The sequence below is a fragment of the Panthera leo genome, chromosome A1, assembly GCF_018350215.1.
Source record: "Panthera leo isolate Ple1 chromosome A1, P.leo_Ple1_pat1.1, whole genome shotgun sequence".
Classification (NCBI taxonomy): domain Eukaryota; kingdom Metazoa; phylum Chordata; class Mammalia; order Carnivora; family Felidae; genus Panthera; species Panthera leo.
In genome coordinates, this window is record NC_056679.1 from 143824506 (window position 1) to 143837752 (window position 13247).

Below are 13247 nucleotides of genomic sequence, written 5' to 3' on the forward strand. Positions count from 1 at the left end.
CCCCCACACCCCGCTTTCTTTTTCTCCAGTCTTTTCCCATTGAACCTGTTACTTATTTACTTGATCATAAATTGGCTGTCCATGCCTCCTGCCCTCCCCTACAGGAGAAGGTAAGCTTCATAGAGCAGGACATCACTGTGTTCACTGCTCTTCTCCTGCTATCGAGTGCCTGGCAAACAGGTGCCTACTGAATATTAGCGTAAGAAATGTCAACTGTTAAAAAATAACTTTGTGGGGGTGCCTGGGTGGTTCAGTTGGTTGAGCGTCCGACTTCAGCTCAGGTCATGATCTCAAGGTTTGTGAGTTTGAGCCCTGTGTCTGACTCTGTGCTGACAGCTCAGAGCCTGGAGCCTGCTTCATATTCTGTGTCTCCCTCCCTCTCTGCCCCCCACCCCTGACTTGTACTCTGTCTCTTTCTCTGTCTCTCTCTTAGGAATAACAAGCATTAAAAAAATAATAACTTTGTGCATCAGTGTTTTAGGAGAATGGCTGCTATTCCTGCTGCTCCAGATTCATGACATCCTCCTTGATGACCTTTTGTTTTGCAGATAACCCAAGTGCCATGACTTACTTATCTTTATACTCTCGGTGCCTACCACATTGTCTGGGACACAGTTAATACTCTCCAAAACTGTGAATAAATGCTAAATGAGAAGAAGTGCTTCAAAGGAGATTAGAAAAGGACCAGACAACGGGGCAGAGTGCACCAACCCAGCAGTACGCTGGCACCAGGCTGGGCTCGGGTTCTGGAGTAAATAACACCTAACCACAACAGAAATGACAAATCTAGCACATTTAGAAAATGGGTCTTTGTTAGAAACACCTAAATGTACCTTCTACTTTTTGCTATTTCAATTTTGATATAGAAGCGTTATTTCAAATCACAATATCTGAGGTCGAAAGGAAAAAGAAAATTAAACCTCTAACGTGACCATATTATTTTACAGGTGTGAAAACAGCGGTCAGAGAGGCCAAGTAATATGCCCAAAGGGAAACAGCGATCTAGAGGAGCAGAGGGACAGACACCTGCAGTCTCCTGGTTTCCGGACCCGTGGCCTCCATCCTACTGCCTTTGGGATCTTCTTCTCAAGATATTTCTTGAAAAGAGGAAACAGGGGCACTTGGGTGGTTCAGTCGGTTAAGCGGCCAACTCTCAATTTCAGCTCAGGTCATGATCTCCTGGTTTGTGAGATCAAGCCCCACATGGGGCTCTGCACTGACAGTCGGGAGGGAGCCTACTTGGGATTGTCTCTCTCCTCTCACTCTCCCACTGTCTCTCTAAAATAAATAAGTAAACTTAAAAAAAAAGAGAGAGAGAGAGAGAAAACAGAGAGGAAAAGGGAAGAAAAAGCAGTTTGGTTGTTCCATGAAAAGTGATGTATTATATTTTCTACACTATCCTTGTAAGCAATAGTCTCTGTTAAAAAACAAACCTAGTAAATTAGATTAATTTATCTGAAAATACATTATTAGTGAGCTGCCTAGCTTAATCCTAATTTTAGGCAGACAAATCAACTATGAATATGCTGACATTAAGGGATTTTGTTGGGATACTGGCCTCAATGTGTAGACAACAGCAACATCATCGGTTGCAAAGCGCTTAAGTTGTTCTTACTGAGTGGTTTCGGGAAGGTTTTTACAGCAGCCAAACTCTTCCAAATGCCTGTTAAAACTTAGCATGAATAATTAGTCCCAGAAAATGGCTTCAGAACTGAGCAAAACATTCAAGTCAGAGTAAAGAAGCTCAAATATTGTCAAGGGAACATACTGCTTACTGGGTAAATCAGGCACCCAGTATCAAAAATGGTATTATTCCACCATGAAGTTCCCTATTTTGACCTATATGGGTAAGAATTTTAGGAAACATTTAGAATGATTTTATATTAGACAAAATAAATTTCTGTAGTATCACTTATGTGACTCCTCTATGTGCTGTAAATATTTTAGAAACTATTAAGTATTTGGGTATTTAGTATTCACTAAATTATAAAATGATAACACTAGCCTTTCACTCAGGCATCTCTTGATTTGATCTCTAAAGAAACAAAACCAAACCCAATGAAACACTAACTACCACCAAGCTGAGGAATACAATCAGAGTGAAAAGTTATTTTGAGGGAATCTGGACCATATATTTTGTTTTGTCCAAGAGAAAAAATAAATTTCATTTTCATACATTATTTACTGATTTCTTTTTTCCAAAACAGTTTAAAATAACATGATACGAATAAAAATGACAAAACAACAAGAAGTCTTCCTAGGCACAACAGATAGTTATTCTCATTTGTTATTTTATAAGGAAGCTAAGCAAACAAGAGCAGCAAAGTGCCCTGCCTGGGGGCACAAAGGGAGTCAGCCTGGCCTTTAGCACTCAAGGGACTGACACTTACCTAGTTGCCATTTCCTGAATTGTGTGGCTCAGCGAGAAATAAAACTAGTTATTAATAATTTGGCATTTCCTACTTATCCTAGGATGTGAATTCCATGTCAAGGCGCTTAGAAAGAATCTACATTTTTAAATTCAGGATGGCTTTCTAAGGTAGCACAACAGACTTTCCTAACGAAGGGTCTTTATATAAAATCTTAGGCAGATTGAGAAAGAACCAAAAAAAAATTTTTTTAAGTATATTTATTTACTTTGAGAGAGACAGAGACAGCACGAGTGGGGGAGAGGGAGGGAAAGAGGGAGACAATCCCAAGCAGGCTCCACACTGTTGGTGCAGAGCCTGATGGGGCTCAAACTCATGAAAGATCATGACCTGAGCTGAAACCAAGAGTCAGACTGACTGACCCGCCCAGGTGCCCCCAAAGTACTTTTTTCTAAATCTCCTGAGGATGGAGGCATAAGATAAAACCTGCCCAAGTTTTCAGGCACCTAGCGTCACAACCGGGGAGCCAGGGCCAAGAGGTGCCAGCAATGGATGTTGAGTGTGGCTAAGTCACAACAGCAGCTGACTCAGAGCCCAAATGAGAGAACACAGGGAAAAGCCAAAAAGTGAAAAAGAAATAACATGGAAGAAGGAAAGGAAGAAAGGAGAGGAAGACCGGTAGAGGAGAGGAATGAAGGGAAAGTGCGCCAACCTGTTTCTGGCACGAGCAGGCTGCCCACCCCTGCCAACACAGCTCGGGGTAGACCCTCTATCAACACCGTATTGCAGGCAGTTTCCCCGAGCAACGACTGAGTTCACTTGGAAACCTTCCCAAATTGCACATACCAGTTCTTGTTCCATTTATGTGCAAACTCCACGAGCAGGATGAGCTGGATGCCTATAAAGATGAAGCCCCCGACGGCTCCCACATAGCGCCAGGCTGCAAAAGAAGACCATCCAAAAGGAGATGAGGTGACCACTCCAAGTGCTGAGCTTAAAGGAGAATAATGACTACAGTTTATCTTTACTACACTCTTACTGTACCTGCAACACATTTAATTTCCACGCAACCGTATAAGATGGGTGCTATTGTTACACGCACTTTACAGATGAGAAAAATTGAGAGTCTATGCAAATCGACAAAGTCCCACAACCATGGGGCTCAGTCAGTTAAGTGTCCGACTTCGGCTCAGGTCATGATCTCACAGTTTGTGGGTTTGAGCCCCGCATGGGGCTCTGTGCTGACAGCTCAGAGCGTGGAGGCTGCTTCGGATTCTGTGTCTCCCTCTCTCTCTCTGCCCCTCCCTAGCTTATACTCTGTCTCTTTCTGTCTCTCAAAAGAGAAATAAAACGTTAAAAAAAAAAAAAATGTTCCATGGCCAATAAAGGACGTAGCGGGGATGTGAACACAAAGCAGTGTGTGTGGCTCTTGAGCATCTAAGCTGAACCTACACACTGTAACTGACAGCTACCCTAAAAGACGCAGCTATTCACAAAATCAACAACGACCCACGATTTGTAAGTAAAAACATATCTTAAGAAGAAAAAAGGCAGTGAGCCACCAGAAATTAGTAGGGAAATGAGGGTCAGACTGGGGGCCACGGACTCAGATCCACTCTTTGCTCTGCTACAAGGATGCTCTAACCTTCCGTGTCTCTAGGTTACAGGTTGTCTATGAAAATGGCTGAACTGCAGTTGGCTATAAAAAGAACTGTTAGCCCCGTCCCATTCTAAATCTATCTTCCTAACACATAAAAGTACATCTGTGGGGAACAGAAAACTAGTTAACAGCATTTTAGGAAAAAATAAGACTCGGAGAGGACCTCCTTCAGGAGTGCATGCAGCTAGTTATGCCCCTAAAAACTAGCCAGACCCTAGTGACCATTTGAGGGGCCGTAGTCTTTTCCTTAGGGACTGACATAGTGCAAATGTTTTTACTACCTTAATTAGGAAAATGAATTCGTTTGGGTTAAACAATGTTTTGAATCTCCCTAGTTTTCATGTAGAAGGACCCCTGTTTCACCTATGATTAACGGTTCCAAATTAAATTAAGTTCGGGAAATTCTAGGAATAAGAAATGTAATCCAATATTATATACAGTTTCACCTAGGTAAGTTTAGAAATAAGGCTGGATGATGCCTTTCTTATCTCATTATAGCTGCAGCTCATTTAAAACTCAGTAGCCTCGTGTTCCGCGTAGGCGGATTTCCGGGCAGTGCTCAGAAAGAACAAGGCGTCCCAGAACGCCTTCAGTGATGGTTTCATACTAACATGCTAAACTGTTTTTCAGAGAGACTTGCAGGGCCCCATTTTCCCTTCAGGCCAATCACCTTAAAATTAGCAACTGAATTCTCCAGGCTGTAGAGCAATACCTGGCCAGAAAGGGAGGGAACAGGGGAAAGATCTAGATGGAGAAAGAGGAGTGAACAGGAAGGGATAGGGAGTGGGGAAGGTGGATACAGTGTGGGCAGGTAAGGCAGGAATTTTTTTTTTATTAAACCACAAGAAAATCACTAATTCGAAATATCAAAGGCACCCTGGACTACACTTTTGAACAATTTTACAAAATGGGTAAGAACAAAATAAATAGGTACCCCAAATACCCCATTTGTACCATTCAGAAAGGTCTCCTGATCTGGAATGAAGAAAGCTCCTGAGCACATGGCCCCCAACAGCAGAAGTTTAAAGAACCAAAAGCTGGAAAGAAAAAAAAGAAAAAAAGAGGAAAAGTATTTAAATGATATTCATGGAAGCACAAAAGACCTTTTATAAGGTAAGCATGTCAGGGGGCGCCTGGGTGGGTCAGTCGATTAGGCGTCCGACTTCGGCTCAGGTCATGATCTCACGGTTCATGGGTTCGAGCCCCGCATCGGGCTCTGTGCTGACAGCTCAGGCCTGGAGCCTGCTTTGGATTCTGTGTCCCTCGCTCTCTGCCCCTCCCCCAGTCATGCTCTGTCTCTCTCAAAAAAGAGAGAGAGAGAGAGAGAGAGAGAAGGTAAGCATGTCAGTCCATGTTTCTACCATTGGTACTGTTCCTTCCAAATCGAGAGGAAGTAATTAAGTGACTGGAGACTGCCTTGTCCCATAATTAAGACCAATTCAGCATGGTCACTGATTGTGCAAAACATCACTTTGTTGCAGGGGGCTGGAAATGACCTAGGGGTAGGTCTTAGTACTAGAAATAAAAACGCCTACCTCTGCTGCATTTCTCACTGTGGTACTGGCGTGACCAATAGGATTCTAATTCTTGGGCCACTGAGGGGTGACAAATCCCCCCTTCCCGAAAATGAGTGTCAACAATTTCAACTACAGGAAGAGCAGTCAGATGGTCGGATTAGAAGAGGTCAAGGAACACTATTCTGAATATCAGGAAAGGGGAAACTAGGGGCGCCTGGGTGGCTCGGTCGGTTAAGCGTCTGATTCTTCATTTTGGCTCAGGTCGCGATCGGATTGATGCTTTGTGAGTTCGAGCCCCGCACACTGACAGTGCCAAGCCTGCTTGGGATTTACTCCTTCTCTCTCTACCCCTCCCCTGCTCACACTCCCTCTCTCTCAAAATAAATTACTATTCAAAATAAAAAGAGAGAAACCAACCCCCAAGACTGAAGACTCACCCGTTGTGAATATGCGCTCTACAACCTTTGCTGCTGTTAATTTTCAAGGTCAGAAGGCAGAAGATGAAGAAGAAACAGGCCATTCCAAAACAGACTCTATACACGGCAGAATACCCTACTAGTTTCTCACAGGTGTCACCAGCTTTAATGCCTTTACAAATATCTTCGTAAAAAGGAATCTGAGGAAAAAACAGAAAAAAGTCATCTGTTAAAACTGGGTAAAGAGAAGGGTGCCTGGCTGTCTCAGGCGGAAGAGATTTGACTCTTGATCTTGGGACTATGGGTTTGAGCCCCATGTTGAATGCAGAGATTACTTTATAAACAAACTTCTAAAAAATAATAATAATAAAGTTGGGTAAAGAGGGGCTGTCATGAAGTGTTCCCTGAGCCTGCAAATCAAAGTCCAATGTGGAAATGTACTTTGGGCATAGAGAAACAAACAATTTTCTCTGAATCATTTTTTTTTAATTTTTTAATGTTTTTACTTATTTTTGAGACAGAGACAGCATGGGCAGGGCAGGGGCAGACAGAGAGGGAGACACAGAATCCGAAGCAGGCTCCAGGCTCTGAGCTGTCAGAACAGAGCCCGACTCAGGGCTCGAACCCACGGACTGTGAGATCATGGCCTGAGCTGAAGTTGGATGCTGAACCGACTGAGCCACCCAGGCGCCCCTCTCTGAATCATTTTTAAAGACACAGTGCTCATAGCATACCACTTCACCTTTACTTATCCTAATGAATTTTGAAATCTAGCATGGGAATTTTTAAAAATTATACTTGTCATTTTTCTTGAAAAGCATAAACATACAGAATAAAAGTGAGAAACTTCCTTCACTCCTGACCCAAAATGTCACTCCTCTCCTCAAGAGAGTTAACAATTTGGTGGGTATTTTTTATTAGTTCAGGTGTGTGTGTCCTCATCCCCATACTTGGTCACAATACACACACACACACACACACACACACACGTGTGGTACCATGTATATAGTATATACAAAAAACAGCTTTATTAAATAAAAGATTATACGTATTGTTCTGTGATATGTTTCTTTCCAACTAACAGTAAGCCGTGGAGATCTTTCCCTATTAATTATACATAAAATCCCAACCCACTTCTTAACCACTATTTAATATTTTATAGTAAGAATTCTAGATCAAAATTGGTAAGCTTCACACACTGAACTTGTTAGAGACAATTTTTTGTTTCCTGTTATATGTTTTCTTGCTATTACAAATGCTGACTCAATAAACATTGCTATGCCTCCTCATTGCACACATGCCATTATTTATACAGGAAAGACTCCTGACCTAGAAATGGAATCAAGTTTTAGTTTCAAGAGTTAGAGTCAAACCACACTTCAAAGACTGTAGCAATTCATGTCTCATCAGTAATATCTGAGACTGCTCACATTTCCAACCTGAACCTGCAATTTAAAGATAAAGTAAAGGTTCGTAACAAATGGCCCCAAGATATGCCACTTTGGTGCAAGAACTACATTGATCTGAAAACAATCAAGTTCCAGAAGACTTAAAAAACTTTGGCCTTCCTTGCTAATTGCCTAAAAAAAAATTAGATGGGGGCAGGGGAGAATTTAATAGAGGACTTGTTCCAGGAAGGGAGCTACCACCATAGACCAGTACAGCATAGTGCACCTGGGTGGCTGTCAGTTAAGCATCTGACTTCAGGTCATGATCTCACCCACCATTCGTTGAGTTTGAGCCCTGCTTCAGGTGCGCCCTGCTTCTCTCTTGGAAAGGAAAGGAGAGGGGAGGGGAGGGGAGGGGAGGGGAGGGGAGGGGAGGGGAGGGGAGGGGAGGGGAGGGGAGGGGAGGGGAGGGGAGGGGAGGGGAGGGGAGGGGAGGAGAGGAGAGGAGAGGAGAGGAGAGGAGAGGAGAGGAGAGGAGAGGAGAGGAGAGGAGAGGAGAGGAAGGAAGGCAGGCAAGCGAACAAACTACAGCATACTATGAACTAGGTAGTAGACAAGGAGGAATTCAGCAAGGTCTGTTTATGAAAATTCCTCTGTCCCTTGCTTCCATATGGCCCACCAAATTTGTTTACCAAACATTTACCCTTTATCTTCCAGTAAATTGTCTTCCTTCCCATCGGAGTCTCGAAGTCTCAAGCCCCTTCCCCCTTCTCCTTAGTTCAGGATGACATATATACCTCATTTTGTCTATCTTTGGAATCTCATGTTTATGAGATTATGTGGATTCTGTGAAAGTATGAAATTAAGTTTGATTTCCCCTATTAATCTGTCTTGTATCAATTTAATTTTTAGACCAGCCAGGAAATTCTTGAAGGGTGAGGAAAAATTTTCCTCCCCCAAAATAAAAAACACTATCTTGTTTCAATGTCCTCATTATGAGTAGTATTCATATCTTTTGTTAAATTTATGGCTATCTGCATTTTTCTCTGTGAATTGGCTATTAATTGAGCTTTTTTTCTTCTTGATCTGTTGACACTGTTATTTGAGTCTTAATCTTCTGATAAATGTTGGCAATGGTTTCTTCTAGTCCAACTATAAGGTTTCAATATAAAACCTATATGCATTACCAGAATGATTAAAATCTTCCATAATAGGGGTGGGCGCCTGCCTGGGTGGCTCAGTTGGTTGAGCGTCCAACTTCAGCTCAGGTCATGATCTCATGATTTGTGAGTTTGAGCCCCACATCAGGCTTTGTGCTGACAGCTCAGAGCCTAGAGCCTGCTTCGGATTCTATCTCCTTCTCTCTCTGCCCCTCCCCACTTGTGCTCTGTCTCTCTGTCTCTCAAAAATAAATAAAATAAAATAAAAATTTTTTTAATTTTCCATAATAAAAACAAGCAGTATATTTCTAACTAATGTTGGAAAATAAAGATTTAGTCAATGGTTATTAAAAAAAAGAAGAAAAGAAACCTTGCTTCTTATTAACATCAAAGTGGAACATTCTTCAGAACAAAACAATAAGCTGAAAATCACATTGTAACTGTTATTCACAAGACAAAAAAATATCGCAGAGGGGAAAAAAATGACACAAAGCTGGAAGTAAAATTGAAGCATGACAAGTTAGTTTTTTCTTCAGAAAAGATTTTTTTAAGCTTATTTATTTTGAGAGAGAGAGAGAGAGAGAGAGAGAGAAGTAGCAAAGCGAGAGAAAGCAAGAATTCCAAACGCGGGGCTTGAACTCACAAACTGCAAGATCATGACCTGAGCCGAAACCAAGAGCTGGACGCTCAACCAACTGAGCCACCCAGATGCCCCTCTCCAGAAATTATCTTAAAGGCTACTCAGATTTCCATCAGCAAAAGGAAAACTAAATTTAATTGGAGTTCATTTTCCTGAACGAAGATTCCCTCCACTCAGAAAATGTCTGCAGTGGGGCGCCTGGGTGGCTCAGTCGGTTGAGCGTCCGACTTCAGCTCAGGTCACAATCTCGCGGTCCGTGAGTTCGAGCCCCGCCTCGGGCTCTGGGCTGATGGCTCGGAGCCTAGAGCCTGTTTCAGATTCTGTGTCTCCCTCTCTCTGACCCTCTCCTGTTCATGCTCTGTCTCTCTCTGTCTCAAAAATAAATAAACGTTAAAAAAAATTTTTTTTTAAAAGAAAATGTCTGCAGTCATTATAATACCTGAATCTGAAACATGTTTCTCCAAAACAGCATGTTTTTTCAAGTAAATGCCTCAGGCAAAAATGCATTGTTACTGAGAACCAATTAGTATAGGTCCTTGTCTCTGAACAGATAGATACACAAGATTTCATAAAGAAATGTCAAATATTTTGTAGTCAGAAAGTTTCTACAACCGCAATTTTCTTTTTTTTAGATCAGTTCAAGATGTAAAAGAATAGAGACACTACTATATTTTTTAACAGGCTATAAAACAAAGTAGCATGTGTAGGATTACCAGATAAAATACAAAATGTATAGTTAAATTTTGCACAAACAATGACAGATTTTTTAGTGTAAGTACATCTGCAGGAGTGCTGACAGTATGGACTCCATCTTTGGCCCTGCTGCTAGTTTGTGTTCACTTGATGACCTCTCTTGGGGCTGGGTGTTCAGGGCGCCCTGGAGATTAATATACTTAGAAATGCCTGCCAAGCCCAGATGGAGGCTGGGGGAGGCTTGTTTGGGCCCTGTGAATCAGTTAGATAGAACATGGTCTTCCCTCTTCCTGAGGCACAGGTGGTGCCAAAAGATCTAATTAAAGGTTAGCTGTCAATTAGGTACATGTGAACCCTCTGACCTCATTACAGTGCTCTCACGCATGTCCCCTCCCTCTGTAAAATCCAAACTAAGGTCCAGAATTTGCAGAGAATAACTGCACTTGCTGCCGATCCTTCTCTGCCAGATCCACCCCCCACAACCCCTCACCCCCACACTCAGTAAGTTACCCTAAATAAAACTCTGTATAAATTGTATCGAGTTGCCTGCTTCGTTTTCCAGTCTCAAAGTTGCCTTCTCAGTTTGGGAGAAATAATTTACTCTTCCTCTTCTACCTTCTAACAATGCTCCATACAATATTTGGGACATACTTATGCTAAAAAAAAAAAAAAAAAAAGCATTCCTTGTCATAAAATAAAGCTCAAAAGAAGTCAGGCTCTCTCTGGAAGGGGCCAGGTATACTCCATGCTAGAAAGATGAAAAGATGACTGGTTTCAGTAGGTGGGTAAGGTGGAAGGGCCCTGGTTCAAAAGTCCAGGTAACAGATGAAGAAGGTAAGCCACTGGTAGGGAGACTAGAAATTCTGTAGGTAAAAGTCCTAACTGGTAGGACTATATGAATGACAAGAATGCAGTGAAGGAGGGGGCGGTGGGTACTGTTTGGGGTGGTGGGGGAATGGGGTTGGCATAGGACAAACAGGGGAACTAGAACAGATCAGGCGTTTGTTTTAACATACAGGGTTGGAGGCACCCTGGGGCATCCCAGTGAAAATGTCTAGTCTGGAAATTGCTTTAGGACAGCGATTCGGACTAGGCCCAAGGACACAGGGAGCACTACCATGCAGGTAATAAGAGAAGTCAGCAAGTGCTTTCCGAAGGAGTCTCAATTTTTAGCTTGTGTTTTACCATAAGTGAGCAAACTCACAGGGTTAAAAATCTTCAAATAGTCAACATCCAAAAACCAAATGATCCAATTAAAAAATGGTCAGAAGACATGAACAGACATTTGTCCAAAGTTGACATCCAGATGGCCAACAGACACAAAAAAAGATGCTCATCATGACTTACCATCAGGGAAATACAAATCAAAACTACAATAAGATATCACCTCACACCTGTCAGAATGGCTACAATCAACAACACAAGACACAAAAGGGGTTGGTGAGGATGTGGACAAAGGGGAACCTCACGCACTGTTGGTGGGAATGCAAACTGGTGCACCGCTTTGCAAAACAGTGCGGAGGTTCCTCAAAAAGTTAAAAATAAAACTACCCTATGGTCCAGCAAATGCACTACTGGGTATTTACCTAAAGAACAGAAGAACACCAATTCAAAGGGATACATGTACCCCTATGTTTATAGCAGCATTATTTACAACAGCCAAATTATGGAAGCAGCCCAAGTGTCCATCGAAAGATGAATGGAAAGGGGTGTCTGGGTGGCTCAGTCGTTTAAGCGGCCGACTTCGGCTCAGGTCATGATCTCACGGTCTGTGAGTTCGAGCCCCGCGTCGGGCTCTGTGCTGACAGCTCAGAGCCTGGAGCCCGTTTCAGATTCTGTGTCTCCCTCTCTCTCTGACCCTCCCCTGCTCATGCTCTGTCTCTCTCTGTCTCAAAAATAAATAAACGTTAAAAAAAAAATTTTTTTTTAAAAAAGAAAGATGAATGGAAAAAGAAGATGTGGTGTTCATACACACATACAGTAGAATATTATTCATCCGTTAAAAAGAATGAAATCCTGCTATTTGCAATGACATGGATAGAGCTATACAGTACAATGCTAAGCAAAATAAGTCAGAGAAAGACAAATACCATATCATTTTACTCCTATGTGGAATTTCAGAAACAAAACAATGAGCAAAGGGGGGAAAAGGAGAGAGACAAACCAAGAAACAGACTCTTAATTATAGGGAGCAAATTGATGGTTACCAGAGGGGAGAGGGGTGGGGGGATAGGTGACAGGGATTAAGGAGTGCACTTGTCTTAAAATGAGCACCGGGTGATGTATGGAATTGATTCATTATATTATACACCTGAAACTAATATATTAACACTGCCCCTTAACTAACCGGAATTAAGATAAAAGCTTAATTTAAAGAATGTTTTTAATTTATTTATTTTGAGAGAGCGAGAGAGACTGAGCACGCACACAAGTGGGAAAGGGGCAGAGACAGAGACAGAGAATCCCAAGCAGGCTCTGCACTGTCAGCCCAGAGTCCAACGCAGTACTCGATCTCACAAACTGTGAGATCATGACCTGAGCTGAGAACAAGAGTCCAATGCTTAACCAACTGAGCCACCCAGACACCCCATTAGGCTGTTTTACTTATACAGAACTTATTGCTCTACAATACTCATCCACCTCTCCCTCCTTCCCTTCTCTCTTCCACTCAGTCAGCAAAACTAATTTCTGACATTCCCCCCTCAACTATGACACAAGCATGTCAGTACCCCTTTCATCTACACCAGCCCATCTTTTAACTTCAGGCGCTTCTCTGCCTAACTCCCCACAAATCCACTTCTCTCCTCTCCTCCCCAAACCCATTTCAAGGAGAACACTAATGTCAGGAGGCCTAAACTTCCACTCTAACCACCCCCCTCCCTTATTTACTCCCAGAGGCTCTCAAGCTCATCAAAAGGTGAGTATGTGTTTCATCCAAAATGAAAGTAGCCAAACTACCCACTGCTCCAAGTACTAAGACCTGCTTTATGCTCTGTGGGTGACTTAGTCAGTTAGTCCTCAGTAAGTGGTGAATATTTTTAGGCAAAGAACCTCTACGTTGAACAAGCTGGCATGATTCACGAAGGGGGAATTTGCTCTGGTTCAATATTTGCTCTTCCAAGCTCCATCCCAGTTTTTAAAAAAGAAAACACACATCATACACAGGCTCCACACTGTGGGGTGAAGGCAATGGGCTGGCTCAGGGTGTTGCCTCCTTAAGTCGGGCCCTGGGCATCCAAGGACACTACATCTATGTTGGTTCTGTAGGGACCTGTGGGCAAAGGGTTTCCTTTCAACCCTCAAGGCAGCCAAACTCAAAGCCATAAAATTATCAGAAAAAATAAACAAGGACTCAGTGGACTTCCAACCCCAGCTCCCCTACTAACTTGAGCAAATTACACACC

General features: G+C 42.5%; 1 protein-coding gene across 1 annotated transcript in view; it reads right to left on the reverse strand.

The window, feature by feature from the left end:
* The window catches only part of SERINC5 (serine incorporator 5), a 102747-nt gene that overhangs the window by 27023 nt on the left and 62477 nt on the right, over nt 1-13247 (reverse strand). The window contains exons 3-5 of the mRNA XM_042942211.1: nt 5984-6162; nt 4984-5066; nt 3216-3309 (exon numbers count right to left, since the gene is read on the reverse strand). Of these exons, the coding sequence (XP_042798145.1) occupies nt 3216-3309; nt 4984-5066; nt 5984-6162 (356 nt within the window). The remainder of the gene's footprint in view (nt 1-3215; nt 3310-4983; nt 5067-5983; nt 6163-13247) is intronic.